Here is a 19617-nt window from a genome sequence, read left to right on the forward strand (position 1 = left end):
GCACCGAACGGCAGACAGAATAAGCAACTCCAGGTGAACAATGTGGATCATTTAGCAGCGGGATAGCCAGATATTTCCGGGACCAAACAGAGCTAAAAGAGAGTGAATATTGAGCTTACATTCGCTAGGTGACCAAAAACATGACTCCAAATTAATGATCATTTTGCTCCATATCTGCTGGGTGTGTAAATTGGCAACTGCTGCTAACAAGTTCACAACTTTATAAGACGATAACAGTGTTGTTTTTACTGCTTGTTTCCACTGCGCCCAAATGGCCAAAAATCAGTCCAACGAAGAAACAAGAATGTAGATGTCTTGATGTAGATGAATTATGAGCAAATTAATGTATGCATTTAGTTATGTATTTAAATTAGGGCTGTCAATCGATTCAAATATTTAATCACAATTAATCGCATGATTGTCTATGATTAATCGTGATTCATCGCAAATTAATCACACCATTTTTATTTGTTCAAAATGTACCTTAAAAGAAGATTTGTCAAATATTTAATACTCTTATCAACATGAGAGTGGGAAAATATGCTTGCTTTATGCAAATATATGAATATATTTATTACTGGAAATCTATTTACAACACAAAACAATGTAAAATATCGTCCAGGAACCCTCACAGGTACTGCATTTAGCATAAAAAACATGCTCAAATCATAACATGGCAAACTGCAGCCCAACAGGCAACAACAGCTGTCAGTGTGTCAGTGTGATGACTTGACTATGACTTGCCCCAAACTGCATGTGATTATCATAAAGTGGGCATGTCTGTAAAGGGGAGACTCGTGGGTACCCATAGAACCCATTTTCATTCACATGTCTTGAGGTCAGAGGTCAAGGGACCCCTTTGAAAATGGCCATGACAGTTTTTCCTTGCCAAAATTTAGCATATCTTCATAGCGTTATTTAGTCTCCTCCCCGACAAGTGAGTATAACATGGTACCAATGGATTCCTTAGGTTTTCTAGTTTCATATGATACCAATATCTTCGCTCTAGCTTTAAAACCCGCTACAACCTCCGAAGGATCGATTGTGTTAATGCGTTAAAGAAATTAGTGGCGTTAAAACGTTTTTGCGTTTTGTTGACGGCCCTAAATTTAATCATTTATCAGTGACAAACTGGCCATCCTCTCACCAACACATCTGTGTCAACAACAGTGCAGCAATGAAGCTGACACAAACAGGTAATTAACCCTTATAATTCTGTTGTTTTTCACTGCCACTGTTGCCCGAGAGCCAATATCAAATATTGGCCACTGGAGATAGTTAACTAATGCCCAGTTACGTCACTTGAAAGTCCGCCGTGTCTAGAGAAGTTCATAAAGATCAGGCACCTCCAACTTCTCAGTCCAATCCCCTTGAAACATGGGACAGTGTTGACAGACAGTCATTATGGTAATACTGCTTTAGTGATGTGATTTACTAGGCAGAAATGTAATAAAAGCTTAAGGCTATAATGGAGCCTGTCATATCAAGCAGCTTGTCAACATAATTGCCACTTTCATCTGCAATTAGATCCCACTGCATTCACTGATTTCCATTTCCATCTGAGCCATTCAGCTGTCTGATAGTCATTGAGCAGGTTAGAGGTTCCACAGTCATCCTCAAGGACATTATGGTGGTGACAGACTTACCCTGGCTGTCAGGAACATGCTGTTGTAATGCCCTCATAGTTATTGCTAGATATTATTAAAATATTGAAAGTTTGCTGTTCCTTTCCCCCAACTAAATTATAGTTAGGTCAGCCTAAACTTTTTCCTTTTAGAGTCCTCTTCCTCATGTTTCTCCTCAGTTTTACCCCTGGCTGGGTTCAACTGAATAAAGAAATCAAACTCTGGAGTTGTTAAAGTAATTGCCAAGCTGGCACATCCCCAGTTTCTTCGCAAAGACACAGCGGGCACTTCAGAATGTTAATGGCCAACCTGATCCAGCGAGGGCAATGCAGAGCTAGTGTGTGTGGGAGCGTGCATGTATGAGAGAGAGAGAGAGACAGAGAGAGAGAGAGAGAGAGAGAGAGCACGTGCTCACATTAACGATTTGTCCATAAGACACAGTCTTCCAGTGACCTTCTCCCTCTCCACTTCTGTCCTCTTCTTGTTGGGCTTCTTCCAAATTTAGAGGCTCTTAACACTGAAGAGTCAAAGTGAATCCTGTTAGTATGAGGACATGGAGGAAGAAAACACTGATACTGTTAAAAACAGCTCTCACTGATCCCATTGTGTTGGTAAAAGGTGTATTTTTATCCCGCGGACAATGTGACGTAATTTTCTTTTCCAACGGCTACAATGGAGTTTGACAACAGCGAATACTTCAGCGATCTAAAACAACAGTAAAAACTGTGACAGTTCATCAGAATCAAAGACCCAAGAGTGTCGCTCTCGAGCCAACATTTAAACAATAGAAATAGTCAAGGGCCAGTTTTACCAAATGCAAAGCTGCGATTTGCAACGTGAAGCCATCCATCCTCTGAATGCCCTAGGTCTGGTTGTAAAGTTTCATGATGCTGTGATTATCCTAGAGGTCACCACAGGTCATTTTATACAATGAGGTCAAGTTTCAAAAAATGGTCTCACTACAACGAAATGGCTACTATGGGAACTAACTTCATCACACATGAATACAGTTGGGCTCCATGGATCCACAAGAGACTCAGCTTTACAGTAATAACCAATTTATGTAATTCCAAGACTGTTTAGGGACTCCAGAAATATTCAAATACATCATTTTAGAATAAGCGGAAATAACACATTTATACTGCATTCAAAAAACTGCATGTTTTTTGCCCCAAACTGCATGTGATTATCATAAAGTGGGCATGTCTGTGGGTACCCATAGAAACCATTTTCAGTCATATATCTTGAGGTCAAAGGTCAAGGGACCCTTTTGAAAATGGCCATGCCGGTTTTTCTTCGCTAAAATTTAGCCCAACTTTGGAGCGTCATTTAGCCTCTTTCCCAACATGTTGGCATGACTTGGTTGGTAGCAATGGATTCCTTAGGTTTTATAGTTTCATACAATCTCACTAGCTTTACTCTAGCCTTAAAACTGAACCTGCTAGCCTCTGAAAGACAGTAAAGTTGGTCGGGGTCGCCTGCGGGCCTGCAGTTCTCTTTTGCAGAGTTGTGTTAGAGCCTTGCTTACCTGAGAGTGTCTGAGTGACCTTTGACCTTCCCATATATACTGGTGCAAAATGAAGCAGAAAAAAAATCTAACAATTGAATACTGTAACATAACAATCACAGTGAGTCGTTATGAGGCAGACATGTATAATCCAACACCTAAAATACGCAGAAAGCAAATGATGGGTAAACTTACTTAATTTACCTCTCATGCACCATCCCATGAAAATATATGTATGGTTCCTTCAAAGAGTAATTTATTCAGTTTCCAAAAATATAAAATGTAGAATCTATTTGTGGAGAATTTCTGCTGGGTGGTGGTTCCTGCTAATTATACAATCCTAAAATAATTTGTGTGATGAGCCCAGCAATGAAGCCCAACAACATACTTTCCTGCTGTGTGATTAATGTGTAAATCCAGAATTCCTGCCAATGAGTCACTGCAGCAAGGAATAAACAGCAGTGCTGCTCTTTGCACTGCCAATTATTGAAATTACACTTACAATCTCTTCGTCTGAGGAGGAGGCGGAGGATCATGTCTTAAAAAGGTGATTACACGCCACACACCCATGGCAAGCCTGATGGCCTTAATTAAATTTCATAATTACTAAATGAATAAATAGAAAAGAAATAAAGGCATTTCAAATATTGTAAAGTACATGTCATGGTAAATATGGTATTTCCTTTAAGATGCAAAATTATGACACTATGATTGGCCCTCCTAACAAGAAGGCTTGGTTTAGATGTAAAATAAAATAAAAAAAAAGGTTATGATGTGTATAAGCCTTAAGATGGGTTAGAGTTGAGTAGAAAGTTCAAATAGTTATGTTTAGGTATATTAAATTTAGTTGGGTAAGACTTTGGGTGGTTAAAGTTGAAGTAAGAATATTAACACGAGAAAGCTTGCCAGAACTTCTGTATTTTTAGACTTCAGTGTCTCACACTGCATATTCCAGACATGTAGACTTGAGTCAGCCTTCAGTCACACAAAATAAGGACTTGAGATTTGACTCTCTGAAGACTCTGAGACTCACTGGCAAATAATCTGTGTACATTTGGGGTGGGGGTTTGGTGCTCCCCCCCAATTTCATTTTGGACCATTATTACCTCTGCCGAACCCTTTCAAGGGCCATTCTAGATATAATAGATAACGCCCAAAAAGCTTAAAAACAAAACTTGCTATATTAATTAATTTATTGGTTACACATATCACAGCATGCTATACTATGACTTTTTTTCACATACTATACTATGCTTTTTTTTTTTTACAGACCATACTATGTCTTTTTTTCGAAATATTATACTGTGACTTTTTTTTTAGACATACTATATTATGGCATTTTCTTCTCTTTTTTCGACACACTATGACTTTTTCTTTCAACATACTATACTAAGACTTTTTTTCTACATGCTACACTGACTTTCTTTTAATTTTTTTTACATAATAAACCATGATTTTTTTTTTTCAACATTCTATACTATGACTTTTTTCAATATACTATACTATGAATCTTTTTTATTCTTTTTTTCGACATACTAAACCTTGATTTTTTTTTACTCTGTTTCCGACATACTATACAAATAACTTTTTTATCTCTTTTTTCAACATACTATACTATGACTTTTTTAAACATACTATATTATGACTTTTTTACCACTCGATACACTACACTATGACTTTTTTCGACATGCTATACTATGACTTTTTTAAACATAATATACTATGAATTTTTCATTACTTTTTTCGACATACAATACTATGACTTTTTTTCACTTTTTTCAACATACAGTACGATGACTTTTTTAGACATACTATACCCTGACAATTTCTGACATGGCTTTTTTTTATCACTTTTTGTCGACATACTACGCTATGAATTTTTTATTTTATCGACATAGTATACTATGACTCTTTTTCGACATACTTTACTATGACTTTTTAAAAAGAAAATTCTACATACTATACTATGACTTCTTTTTCTTTTTCCAACATACTGTACCATGACATGTTTTTGCCATATTATACTATGAATTTTTTTTTATTTTTTCAAAATACAATCCAATCCAAAAATTTCATGAAAAAAAGTCAATGTATAGCATGTTGAAAAATCCATGAAAAAAAAATCATAGTATAGCGTGATGAAAAATGTCATGAAAAAAAGTAAAAGTATAGTATGTCGAAAAATTTCATGAAAAAAAGTCAAAGTATAGTATGTCGAAAAATTTCATGAAAAAAAAGTCATGTCAAAAAGTTATTTGAAAAAAAGTCATAGTATAGTATGCCAAAAAAAATCATGAAAAAAGTCATTGTATAACATGTTGAAAAATCCATGAAAAAAATCATATTATAGCGTGTTGAAAAATGTCATGAAAAAAAGTCAAAGTATAGCATGTCGAAAGATTTCATGAAAAAAAGTCAAAGTATAGCATGTTGAAAAATTTCATGAAAAAAGTCATTGTATAGCATGTTGAAAAATCCATGAAAAAAAAAGTAAAAGTATAGTATGTCTAAAAATTTCATGAAAAAAAGTCAGTATAGTATGTCGAAAAATTTCATGAAAAAAAGTCAAATTATAGCATGGCGAAAAATTTCGTGAAAAAAGTCATTGTATAGCATGTTGAAAAATCCATGAAAAAAAAAGTAAAAGTATAGTATGTCTAAAAATTTCATGAAAAAAAGTCAGTATAGTATGTCGAAACATTTTATGAAGAAAAGTCAAAGTATAGTATGTCGAAAAATTTCATGAAAAAAAGTCAAAGTATAGCATGTTGAAAAATTTCATGAAAAAAAGTCAAAGTATAGCATGGTGAAAAATTTCATGAAAAAAAGTCAAAATATAGCATGTCGAAAAATTTCATGAAAAAAAGTCAAAGTATAGAATGTCGAAAAAATTCATGAAAAAAAGTCAAAGTATAGAATGTCGAAACATTTTATGAAAAAAAGTAAAAGTATAGTATGGCGAAAAATTTCGTGAAAAAAGTCATAGTATAGTATGTCGAAAAATTTCATGAAAAAAAGTCAAAGTATAGCATGGTGAAAAATTTCATGAAAAAAAGTCAAAGTATAGAATGTTGAAAAATTTCATGAAAAAAAGTCAAAGTATAGCATGGTGAAAAATTTCATGAAAAAAAGTCAAAGTATAGAATGTTGAAAAATTTCATGAAAAAAAGTAAAAGTATAGTATGTCGAAACATTTTATGAAAAAAAGTAAAAGTATAGTATGTCGAAACATTTTATGAAAAAAAGTAAAAGTATGTCGAAACATTTTATGAAAAAAAGTCAAAGTATAGTATGTCGAAACATTTTATGAAAAAAAGTCAAAGTATAGTATGTCGAAAAATGTCATGAAAAAAAGTCAAATTATAGCATGGCAAAAAATTTCATGAAAAAAAGTCAAAGTATAGAATGTCGAAACATTTTATGAAAAAAAGTAAAAGTATAGTATGTCGAAACATTTTATGAAAAAAAGTCAAAGTATAGTATGTCGAAACATTTTATGAAAAAAAGTCAAAGTATAGTATGTCGAAAAAAAGTTACTGAACACACAAAACACAGAAGAGCTGGCGACTAGCAACCCACTTTAATCCCTATGAAATAAAATTTTCTTGATGGAAATCATTTGGATACATGAACACATCTGTGTCCCAACATTTCAGTTGTGGTGACAGAAAGAACAGAAATGAAAAAGAAAGGTATATGTGCGACATTTACAAATTTGATTCACAATACACAAGGCCTGCAGTATGTACAAGTTGACAGTGTTGGAAAACTCAGTCCATCAGTAGTTCAATGTCTCTATAGCACCTCTGAAGCACAAAATGGTCATATCTGGGAAAAGAAAGATGTATTTGCCAGTACAAACTGAGTAATATGCCTGTGAAAATCTGTCAAAAATAAACTCATTATTTTAAATTGGCCTAGTTTGTGAATTCAATTCAGAAAATTAACATAGAAAGGATACAGTAATAGAAAAAACAGATATTATTAATATACAATATTGACTTATACATACAATTTAAACCAAGAAGAACCAAGAGAACAACATATTTCCAGATTTTAGGGTTCCTACATATACATATTTTCCTTTTTCCAAATATCAAACATTTTCCAGACTTTCATCCTTTAAATTTACCTCATAGTTTTGGCCAGTTGATGTGCTAATAGGAGAAAAGTGACCGTGAACAAAGATAGCACTCATTATGATGGACAATCTGTTAACAGGAGCAAAATGACATCATAAGCAACGGATATTCATGTTCCAATTACGACTGAGGAATTTTTCCGGGCTGTTCTATACTTCTTTAACTGCGTGAAGACTTGGATGACAAAACAAAATTTATTTTCCACATGTAGGAACCCTGAGACAGTTTCGGGTGTGAAAAGTGGAGCTGCCAAATGACAGTTTGAACGATGTCAATACATAAAGGTCTCATCTGTTAACTACCGTGACACATCTTCACAAAAAAATCAATGCATCCTGCAGACAATTCTACTAGTGTTTGCATTCAACATGTTTCTTCTATTACAAATAATTATTTCAATATTTGACTAAGACATTTAAATACTGAGTTCCCCCTACAATACATTATTTTTACCCCCATTCCCCCAGTTTAACTCTTGCAATTTGACAATAAAACACATTACTGAAAATATCCTGCAGATGGACAATGTGACACTTTAATTCCACCAAACAGTTTCAAAGCCACGAGTGGCCGGATTGAAAAATAGATATTTTGTTGCTGGTTATTTGATTTTGAAAAAGAAAAAAGAAGAAGTGAAGTCCACCGGGGGCCTCAATGCTTAGAGGCCGTCGTAGTAATTAGCTTCCTGTACAAAAGAAAATGGGAGTGTGCTGTTACTGAATTAATGCAATGAGGTATGGAGTCGAAAACACCCAGAGACGTATTTATATTAAGATGGGAGGAGAAAAGCACAGCAGCTGACCAAAAACGGAAAAACCCCAAAAGGCCTAAAAAACAACAAATAATAATAATAATAATAATTTTAAAAATAAAAAAAGCTTTCTTCAGCTGCTGCTTCAGAGCACGCCAAAGCACCACTGCAAATACATTAACTCAAAAATAGAAAAGTAACATGCATTAAAAGAGTGCTTGTGTGTTTCTTTTTCGCTCCAGCCCTGAACTCTTAGAGCCGGTGGAGGAAATGTTTTTGTCCATTAATACAGCACTCAGTCGAAATCCTTCTCCATTAGCTTACTTCCTATTGGCTCAGCCTCCACTGGCTGAGTAATAATATAGTGGAGTTGGTTTTTTAATACATGGGTCCGGGGCTACTGTCCTGAGTGAAATGTGAATGGAGGAGGCTCTCCATGTAGGAAACGTCGACTGAAAAAGGGGTCGACTGCGGAGTCAGCGTGGGGTCCGAAGCCAGGCTCGACTCTGTTAGAGCGTCGGTGAGGGTGACGCTCGTGTCCATTGGGGTCTCAGCGTCCATCTGAATACCATTGGTTGAGGCAGGGGTAGTGATGGGCTGGGGTAGAGGTTGTGAGGTCGGCAGTGTATGAATACTGTGATGTGCTGCTGCTGGTGCTGCTACCAGGGCTGTAGTTAGGGGGCAGGCCGGTTTATTGGTCGTCTCCATGCGGGTTTCAGCGGGCGGGGCTGAGCCTGAGGGTAGGCAGCGCCGTTTGGCTGCTTGGGCTTCATCTGCTGACGAAACCTCCCCCTGTGGTACAGGTATGGCCTGAAAAGAGACAGGTACAGACTTGAGCCAAAGTTATACCTTCTGCAATCAGTGAGCATGCTGGGGTTCGCGTGACGTAAATTCATCAGGGGATGTATACATTTTATAGACTATCATATTTAGTTCAATGTATTTGAACAAAACAATTCTTTAATGATGATAATCACTGTCACGATTTCCGATTTTTTAAAAGTCTGACCTGTCGATTTTCTTTCTTTCCAAGAACTATAATTGACAGCATACGCAAACATTTTGTAACTTTTCTTACATGGAAAATATAAATTCAGTTCTGTATGTTGGTAATAAACCATTGACTATTAAATAACTTACATTTTCTCAAAACCTGCAACAAGTTAAAAGACCTTCTCTTACTCTCACAAATCTCAAAAAAAATCTAATTGAAAATACAACTTGCCCAACCCGCAAAAAAAATAGTTTTTCAACCACCCGACCCACAAACCACCAACTTTATGCATTATAGAAGCACAATTGTTAGGACTAAGGACTGAGACAAAGAAAGAGATAAGGACTGAGCGCCGTGGCCTATTATTAGGTAATATTAATATTTTGTGACAACAAATAGTCGATAACAAACTCTAATGAACGCCTGAAATAACAAGCACTTGATACTTGGTTGAAAAATGTGCATAATACACATTTAAGTCAGATTGCATGAATTTGCAAGAGTTAATATCAGTTGTGGGCAAAGTGACTTCAAAATTGATTTGGGTTTTAAAAGTCATTCAGCCTTCTTCTGACACAAATATTCACGGAAAGCTTTGCTGGCATTTCAGTAGTATATCAGTGCACTTTTTTCTTACCAGAGATAAAACAGATATTTATTAAAACTAACAACCTACACATTTTGGCTGACAAACATGCCTTTTATCCTCTGTGGGCTGCAAAGCGTTGGTTGTTCTCTTGAATAAATAGTTGGTTTATCTACAACTACTTTAGTGTCATCTTATTGAACAATACAAGCTACTGTTGACCTGCCCTTTCTCATTGTTTAAATTTGCAACCAATTCTAAAATCTACTGTCAACCAAGCCAAATATCTGCCAAACTAAATGTCGTCTTCTTGTATATTATTTTTATAACATGTATGGTGTGTGAGCACAGAAGAAAGCGGAGTACTCACCAGTCTGGCTCTGACCCTCTTCGGCAGTTCCTGGTCCAGCTGATGGATCTCTGAGTGTTTCAGTATCAGCTGACTCTGGTCCTGGAACTCCACCTGGGCAGATAACAAAACGTTGGATTAAGAAACTAACATTTCCATCGGGTTTGTCTCCCAAGAGTAGAGAGCTCAGTTGGGCACACATGGAGAAGAGTAAAAATATAATATCCAAATACACTCAACATGACTAATAACAACAACAATAATAAACTTCATTTATATAGCTCTAAAGGTCTTATTGATAACATTTTTATGTAGACAAACATTTTTTTTTTAAAATAATACATCCACAGAGCCTTTAGAAAGGTACCAAATAAAAGTAGGGCTTTTCCTGAAAACAATAATTATGGCTGTGAATTTATCAGTTTAAACGTTTTTGGCGGGTCCAAAATGAACGTTTTATTTATCTCTGTGGAAGATATCGAACGTTTGGTTCCCACTTCTAACAAGGCTTGTGAGCCAATAGTATAACGACGTTGGTATCTCTGGGTCGATAGTGTGGAAAAAATGGATAAATGCCTGAGATTGACTGTAAGTGCCTGGCAACGACTTGTTGTGAAGTAAAAGCAATGGAACGTGGGGGGGAGAATGCGACATCTAGTGGCTGAATGTTATCAATAGCACCATTAAACAAGGTTACAAAGTGCTTTCAAGAAGAAAAATCAATACAACAACAATAGAATAAAATACACACAACGGAGGGATCATAAAAATAAAAATACCAGAGGATAAAATAAAGGAAACATTTTAGTCATCAACATTCCTATAAAGGAAAAGTTTAAAGAAGGGATTTAAATGATGCTACTGATGTGGCGTGTCTGATTTCAATAGGCAGAGCATTCCACAGTCTGGGGGATCTCCATTGTTCACATAGCAGAAGAAGGCAGATCCGTTGGTAGTGAAGAAAAGGGTGAACAAAAATACAAACTTGTGCCCAGAAAGTCACAGATGGGATCTCGGCCATACAAATGGTTCCATCAACAACCATCAAAATGCCCTTGACCGCGGCACTGAACCCTGAAGCTGCTTACTGACTGGACAAGAGCATCAGCTAAGCGTTTTAAACGTAAAAAAAAAAAAAGGACAAGGTCAGGGTTGTGGCCCTGACACAGTGACCAGCTGGAAACTTGTTTTTAATGCATTGTAACAGTGCTTCTGGTCTCTAACAGGACTCTCAGTGCTACTCAGAGACATGAGGGCAGCGGAGAAAGATACGACACTGATTTACTTTCTGAAGAGGAACAAGAAATGGGTTTGTGGTGCATTAACAGATATGCTGTCTGAGGAAGCAAGATAAAAAAAAACTAAACGTGTCCTTCTGAGCTCACCTGTATACTGAATGCAAATAAACACTGGACAGATGGTCCAGTATTTTACACATCAGAGTATTTAATTGATGTTTTTACGCAGAGAGAGAGAGACTACATGAGTAAGACAGAGTTCAATAGCTTGTTCAGCGACGGATTTTTGTTTTGAGTTTGTAGTTTGGGTTAGAAGCAGCCTCCATAAACACTATCTACTACTCCCTGTTCTCTGAGTGTGTCAGAAAAACACTTACAGATGTGCTCACAAAACCAGCGTCACGGAAAACTCTAAGATTAACAACCTCACTTAACCTCGTCTGCTAATGCATTCCTGCTTCTATGTATGTAAGTGACTTTCAAGATGGCCTCCCTTGACACCGGTCCTAGAATCATCTTTTTCAAGTCTGCATTTTCCACTCTGTAAGCACTCTGCATATTTTCCCCATAAATTCCCCAGCATGCATCAGTGATGCCAAATCCCACTTTATGTTTTAATGTCACACTGTATCAAAATGCTTCGCCATAATCTACGAGGGCAGCCGAGCTTTTCACGCGTACTGGAACCAAACCGGAGGGTGGCAAAGAAATTAGACGGAGCACTCTGTTACCAAAAGTTCACAGGTTCAATCACTTCAAGTCACTCTGCAGAAGAGCACCAGATGAAAAAATGTAATTGATGCCGTTGCTCACAGAGTACTCGCTTCACAGCTTGTCCTGCACCGCATTTTAGTAAAACTGTATTTAGTAGGGCTGTCAATTGATTAAAATATTTAATCGTGATTTATCGCAAATTAATCACACGTTATTTTATCTGTTCAAAATGCACCTTGAAGAGAGATTTGTCAAGTATTTAATTATCTTATCAACATGGGAGTGGGCAAATATGCTGCTTTATGCAAATGTATTCATACATTTATTATTGGAAATTAATTACCAACACAAAACAACAACAAATATTGTCCAGAAACCCTCAGAGGTACTGCATTAGTATAAAAAAATATGCGCAAATCATAACATTGCAAACTCAAGCCCTGCTGTCAGTGTGTCAGTGTGCTGACTTGACTTTAACTTGCCCCAAACTTCATGTGATGATCATAAAGTGGGCATGTCTGTAAAGGGGAGACTCGTGGGTACTCATAGAACCCATTTTCATTCACATATCTTGAGGTTAGAGGTCAAGGGACCCCTTTGAAAATGGCCATGCCAGTTTTTCCTCGCCAAAATTTAGCGTAAGTTTGGAGCGTTATTTATCCTCCTTTGCAACAAGCTAAAAATCACAAGTTGCTTTAAAAAAATTAGTGGCGTTAAAACAGATTTGCGTAAACGCGTTATTATCGCGTTAACTTCGACAGCCCTAATATTTAGAATGTTTTTTACAGTTGGATTTTCCTTGGAAAGGTTCATACATTTACACACATTGTTGCTGAGAATTACAAACATTGCTTGAAGACTTTTGAACAGCAGTTTCTCAGGAATGTGTTTGTTTTCTATTCCGTTTTTAAACATGCATTTATCCATCGATGGTGTTATTCACAAATCTAAACTGTGATGTATTTTTATTTATTAAGTGGTGACATTCCAGCAACAAATCTGATTCTCTAACCTCTAACTGACTGGAGTTTTGATCACGTATTTTTAGCAGGTTTGACTGTCAGAGAGCGAGGTTAATATCTAACAGTTGTGATTTTTTCCTCACCTGGTAGAACTTATGGGTGTGCTGTCTGACAAAGGAAGCGTTGACGACCTGACCCTCGGGCGTGCTGACCACAATCAACTCCCCCACCTCAGGAGGACCGGTACGCAGGCAGTCGTGACTCTGAAGGAGGAAGAGAAACAGGTTGTAGACAAAGAGGAAGAAGATGGAGAGGAATAGAGTATGTGGAGGGGACGGAGGAAAGAATGGCAGAAAAATTACAATTAAGAGATTTCCATGTGTCATTTTACTAAACTCTTGTCTTTTAATTTGCTGATGAACCCCTGATTTACCAAGAATATTACAAGAAATTGACCTGAGGCAGTTAACAAACAGATTCATTATACAGAATAAAGAACATTTTGTAAAACGTTTGACAGGATTTCCCTGTTGTTCAATGAAGACGTCCCACTTTTACACAAGTCAAACTAGCTTAAAGTTACTTGATATAGTTCTTTCATATTTTTTAGTTCCCCCTCTTTACAAGTGAACATGTTATAACAGTTATGTGCGTAACATGTGGCAGTGAGTCATTAAAGGTTATTTGAATTCACATTTCGGCATTATATCTTCATTTACATCCAGCTATGAATTATATAACCGTTGCTAGGATATTTCCTCCTCGCATTAAAAAAATGAATTATATGTGTTGAAGTTATTTCTATAAATTGTACATGGGTAGGTGTCTAACTAAGCACTAAGAACAAGAACACTCACTAATATGTTTTCTGGGTGCACGTTGTCACAGTACGAGCCGTCGTCAAAGTTGACCTCGTAGAACGTCTGCGTTGCCATGCCGATGATGGTGCAGTGGTAGTACCAGCCGTCACTGTTGCGACCGATCACCCTCTGGCCCAGGTTCAGACTCGGCGGGCCTTTTGGTGCTGTCCGAGGCTGGAGGGAGAAAAACACAGACAGATCGTTTGAGGCTAAGAGAGGATCAGATCTGTTTGTGTGCTCATCCGGCACACACTGCAATCGTACGGATAGTCCTCTCTCTTCAAAATATATAGATCAGTCAGTCTGGATAAGTTCAAAACCCAAATGACTAAAACCTAAATAAGAAGAGGTATTCAAGCTTGCATTAACATAAAAAAAGAGTGGTGGTAATATGAATTCAGTTGTAAAATGATACATTCATGTGGGGAGGGGCTCTAAAATATATTCAAATCATGTACTCTGTGAAGGGAACTTTTCTGTGCTTCTTTGTGTTCTCAAGGGTTTCTACAGTCTAGAGCTGCAACAATTAGTTGTCAACTATTAAATTAATCACCAACTATTTTGATAATCAATTATTCTGTTTGAGTAAATTTTTAAGAAAAAAAAAAGTCTAAATTCTCTGATTCCAGCTTCTTAAATGTGAATATGTTCTGGTTTCTTTACTCCTCTGTGACATTAAACTGAATATCTTTGAGTTGTGGATAACACAAGACATTTGAGGACGTCATCTTGGGCTTTGGGAAACACTGATTGACATTTTTCACCATTTTCTGACATTTTATAGGCCAAACGACTAATCGATTAATCGAGAACATAACCAACAGCTTTATTGACAATGAAAATAATCGTTAGTTGCAGCCCTACTACAGACAGATGCTTGTTATCCATCTCACAAAGTTGAAGAATGGTGTATCAAGTCAAACCAGTGACTCTCTACAATGTTGCTTTTTATTATGTTATAAAATTACTCCATGAACGGTAAAGTTTTCTTGAGCTAGCACAATCAAAAACAGATATGTGTCTTTACACCAAGTTGTATTCACATTCAAAACAATCACATTTAAGTGCACGGGAAAGCGTTGGGGAAAGGAGCACATTGTTGTCCTAATCGTATCCAATAACCTAAAGAGTGCACACAGGGTGTGCCCAGACAGGCAGATAGGTAGACCATCCAATCACTTCATGAGGGACAAATGAAATGATTGGACGGACTTATTACCGTCCTGTGTCATCGAGAGATACCATTTTTTCTTTCTTTATTGTTCAGAGCATTTGATTTATTGATTGCTGTCAAATATAAAGAGAATTTCAACAATAAATTCTTCTGAAATAAATTGCCTGTACTTGTCACATAAGAACATATTGAATGGTTTTAATAAATAAAAAAAACACACTTAAACAACTCACTTTTTCTCTTGATTTGCACTTACCTTCTGAGGGGCCCTTTTATGCCTTTGGCAGGTGACGTTCACCACATACGGCCAGTCGGCTGGCGTCATGACTACTCCGGCGAGTTGGGCGCAGGTGACGTGGAAGGAGGTGGCACAGTTCTCGTACGAGCACTGGATGCAGGCGCCGCGGTTCTGATTGGTAGTCTCGCCATGGCAGAACACACACTTCTACAAGGAAAAACAGAAAACAAAGACTTTGGTTGGTGATTCAGGTTGGACACAAATGTCTTTATTGCATTCTCTTTCATGGCCATTCAAGGATCACAGGGATGGTATTATGCTCCTCTGGTTCAGATTGTTGCACATTATAAACAACTACCGGTTTCTTTGGCCCTGTTCAGACCTGGCATTAACATACATCCTGAGTGATTGGATCACAAGAGGACAGCTTTAAGTACGTCTGTTCACACCTGACGTGTCTCCAGTGACCACTTACGATCGGATCTCACTTCCCCGCTCTATATGCAAATAAACACGTAGTAAACACATGGCTAATACAGCAGACGTTGTGACGTAATATTACAGGAATGTCAGTAGTAATATCCTAAAAAATAGTGATATTTGATTTTCTCCATATCGCCCAGCCCTAATAAGAACCGTGAGAGACTTAGAAAAGGTAAAAAGCAATGAGGAATTGCCAACATCTGCACAGAATGAGCATCACATTGTTTAACAATCGCTGGATATTATCTAAAGAAAGTTTAGTACCTGACCTTTCTACAATTTACCCACAAAAAAAACATGTCACTCTTCCACTCAGGCACATATTCAAATTGCAGGGCATCTTCTGAAACGGTGATGGAGGAATCAGGAGTGTAGGCATTTTCTCCTCTGTCACATCTTTGATTCTGTCTGGTACTCTAACAGGTTTCTACTCATTAAAAATATAATGGATGTTTTCAGCTTTGCACAGAACACATGCTTGTGCAGTCATCAGCGTGGTGAGATTCTTGTCCAGCCTCCACTGAAAATGTCAACACTTTCTTAAAGAACAACTTGTTAATAACAGCTGCCTGAACCGCCACTGTGACATTCAAAATATGTTTTTTTGCCATCTTTCTTTTTTCCCCTGCATCCTTTTCGTCTTGCATCACTTGTTCAACTCCGACACTTGCACAATCAAACAAGGAATTTGATATTCCCCCTTGGAGCACTTTCTTTTACAAATCCCCTTCATTCCATCCCCACATCCTGAGTGTGAAATTACCACCAGCCAACCAAATCTTTGCCTTTGGCCGGGAAACTGGCCTCGTCTCCACTGAGACACTTTGACGTGCCACCCTGCACACACAACCCCACAACATCCATTCATCATCTTCAATTCACTCTGAATCCTTCAACCCTCCATGTCTAGCCACGTTTGTCTTTACATTTTCCTTCCCCATCCCTCATTTGCTCCCTCGATTCGGTTAAAATGGAGAGAACAAGAGAGATGGATGGAAAGCCGGTATGCACCAAGGAAAGAGAATAACAGCATGTGAAGGAATCATTTGGCCTGTCAAACCGAGTTATCTTCTCAATACACCAGGGTGGGTGTGTTTCAGAAACATTATCTCCCTTCAAAAAGCCTAATGAAAACATTTATCTATTAAGAAATCACCTGCCAGGAAATAAAATTATACGAGAAAAGTGGAATTATATGTGTTTAACTCATAACAACATGCTTCGATCTAACATACAGACCTATTACCCCAACCGGCTTTGACAGCTGCCTCATCTTATGTGACTGGTATCTTTCTGTGTAGCTGGTTTTCTGTGATTATCTATCATCGCACACTTTATCTCCCCAATCCCTCACTCTCTCTCATCCTTCCTTCTTCACCCTCCTCAGTTTGACAAATCACACGGCGAGCAGCTGCAGCACATGGTCGATCAATAAAACGTTTTAATTCTTTATTAAACCTGCAGTGCGGAACTTTTGTCTCCCCCCTCTGGCAGTGAGAGTAATTAAACAAACGCTGTTGATGCGCGCTTATGACATATGGCTGCAGGTGAGCTCACCAAATCTGAAGTCTTCCCGTGCAAATAAGGGTGCGTTTTGAATGGCACTGCACTTTTATGGCATTTTATGAATACTAATCTGTCAAAAACCCAACATCCATGTCTGCTATTATTCTCTTCTTTTCTTTCAGCGCTCTCCAACGAGGAAAAGCTACACCAATAGTGATCCGTGTTTGTCCTCTGCACCTGTGAGTCGGGTTGTCCGTCCGTCCATACCCATTCTCGTGAAAATGATATCTCAGGAACGCCTTGAGGGAATTTTCATCAAATTTGACACAAATGTCAACTTGGACTCCAGGATGAACTAGTTGGTGGTGATGCAAATGTCTTATAGGATAAAATGATGAAGTGATATGGATGTAAACATGGATGTAAACTGTAACTTGACTGGTTGGCGGAAGCATACAACCACGAGGCGGTAATTCTAGTCTTTACTTTAATCCTCTTGAAAAACTTTTCTTGCACACTGTCAAGTAATTATGAAATCCCTCGTCCTCAATATGTAAACCCTCGACCCTGGAGTGAGCAGCCTCGAGCCCAAACAGAAGGTTCTAGGCGGCGTCGAGACCGTCGGGAGAGAACCAGAGCACGCTTTCGAGCATTCTCTCAGCCTTATCCACATCTCGAGCTAGGCCGTTCCAACGCAGATGAATAACAAATGGACTCTTGTGATACAGAGTACGTAATCCCTAATCAGTATGACTTGATTAATGTTAGCAGGAAAGTGTTAAGATTTACTCCCTATTGGAGTAGGAATGATACATGATCATTTAAGTAGTTGCAATTAACATAAATGTGCATGTAACCAAGATCAGGTCTTAAGAATATGAAATAACAAGAATGACTTATGGTCGAGATAAAGGACCTTGTGGATGTGAAATTATGACATAGGTGGCACTGTGTTACTATAGTGGCATATCTAAAAGGGAGTGCATAGACTATAGAAGTCAACGGCAACGCAGCAAACCCCCCCTCTCTCTTTCTTCCATCAAACGGACATTCAATTGAACAGGTTACACCATCCGCCTTTTTATTATAATCAGTATATCTGGATTACGAATCATTATTATACCCAATCTAATATTGAACTAATTATATTTGAATCATCATTTGAGCTGTTTGCTTTTGCTCTGCCTAATCCTACAATCAAAATATGATTTGCAATTAAAGCACAAACTATGGACATTGGAATCATTACTTCTTAAGAACTGTGGTCCTTAAGGTACAGCGTGCGTAACATCATAAAGAAGAGTTTTCTGCAAAGGGTTTTCCTAGCCAATGACTACTAACCAATCCTAGAGGCTTTGTAAGCTATGAACATCATCCTAGCACCTTTCCAAGTGCACAGATCACCGAGGAGAGCTGCCGTTAACGGGTGTGGCTGGTGTCAACGCCTGGCTCCTGGATTATTCAGCCAGTCCTCCACCCAGCTGCAGCGGGGTTGGCGTCATGTGGGCAGTGAGAAGCTAGGCGAATCTCCTCGCCACCAGTTTAAACAGTTTTTGGCTACTGAGTTATAACCTGCAGTAAAAGCAGCTCTAAATTTAAGCCTCCATCTATAGCATTTTAAAATGTCTGATTTTGGCCCTGTCCTCTCGTAGCATAAAGAACATTGCACACCACCAAACAGTTTTAAAGATCGTATGATGATTTATTTAAGCCGCTTGCTTTTCCCAGCTTGAGGCTGTTTTCTTACAAGAACAGAAATCGCATTGCCTCTAGGTGCGAGATGCAACACTACCTTTGGGAAAGGTAAATTTTTGAGGAATGCACAGTGTTACTGTGGCGGAGATATTCTGAAACAACTAAGACGATAGCAGCTTGTGTGAAATCTCTCCGTCCCTGAAAACCAAATGTTCAAAGATGGAGGGAAAACACAGATTGCTGAACACGGTGCAATATTAACTGGTTTCCAAGGGTGCGTGTTCACATTTGATCAGCCCAGTCATCCGAATCATTAGACCGCGGAGCTTCTTCTCATGGCCTTTTAAGAAGAGACGGAGGAGGAAACCTGCTTTGACAGCACTCGGATGCAAATGTCACCCAGCTTGTCTTTGATAGATTATTCAGAGAGAAGGGGAGGGAGAGAGGAGACATTATTTGTAGATTTGTTATAATGCACCAGCAAGCACTGCTGTTGACTGTGAAGTGGGATCATGAGACTGGGAAGGAGGGATGGAGAGAAAGAAGGGAGAGAGAGGAGGAGAAGAGTTGTGTTCAAAGACGCGGCAGCAATGGGGAAATTGCCTCCCACCTACGGGATCGATGCAGTTCATTTGGCGCAGTGAGAAATGACAGCTGATTATTCAGCCATTCCCCTCAGCACATATGTTTTACCCCATGTCCTCCACAGCTTGCAAAAACACGATCTATCCATCCACCAGGGAAGGAGGGGGGTAACGGAGAGGGTGACAGATACAGAAGCAGTGTGGGCAAA

General features: G+C 38.1%; 1 protein-coding gene across 2 annotated transcripts in view; it reads right to left on the reverse strand.

Annotated features, from left to right (window-relative positions):
* Positions 1-6697: 6697 nt before the first annotated feature.
* Positions 6698-19617, reverse strand: part of kdm4b (lysine (K)-specific demethylase 4B) — a 58109-nt gene continuing 45189 nt past the window's right edge. For both annotated transcript variants that reach the window (XM_037769892.1, XM_037769891.1), the window contains exons 18-22: positions 15159-15347; positions 13726-13902; positions 13012-13131; positions 9976-10068; positions 6698-8835 (exon numbers count right to left, since the gene is read on the reverse strand). In XM_037769892.1, the coding sequence (XP_037625820.1) occupies positions 8404-8835; positions 9976-10068; positions 13012-13131; positions 13726-13902; positions 15159-15347 (1011 nt within the window). In that variant the 3' untranslated portion in view covers positions 6698-8403. The remainder of the gene's footprint in view (positions 8836-9975; positions 10069-13011; positions 13132-13725; positions 13903-15158; positions 15348-19617) is intronic.

Source organism: Sebastes umbrosus, chromosome 5 (assembly GCF_015220745.1).
Source record: "Sebastes umbrosus isolate fSebUmb1 chromosome 5, fSebUmb1.pri, whole genome shotgun sequence".
Taxonomy (NCBI): domain Eukaryota; kingdom Metazoa; phylum Chordata; class Actinopteri; order Perciformes; family Sebastidae; genus Sebastes; species Sebastes umbrosus.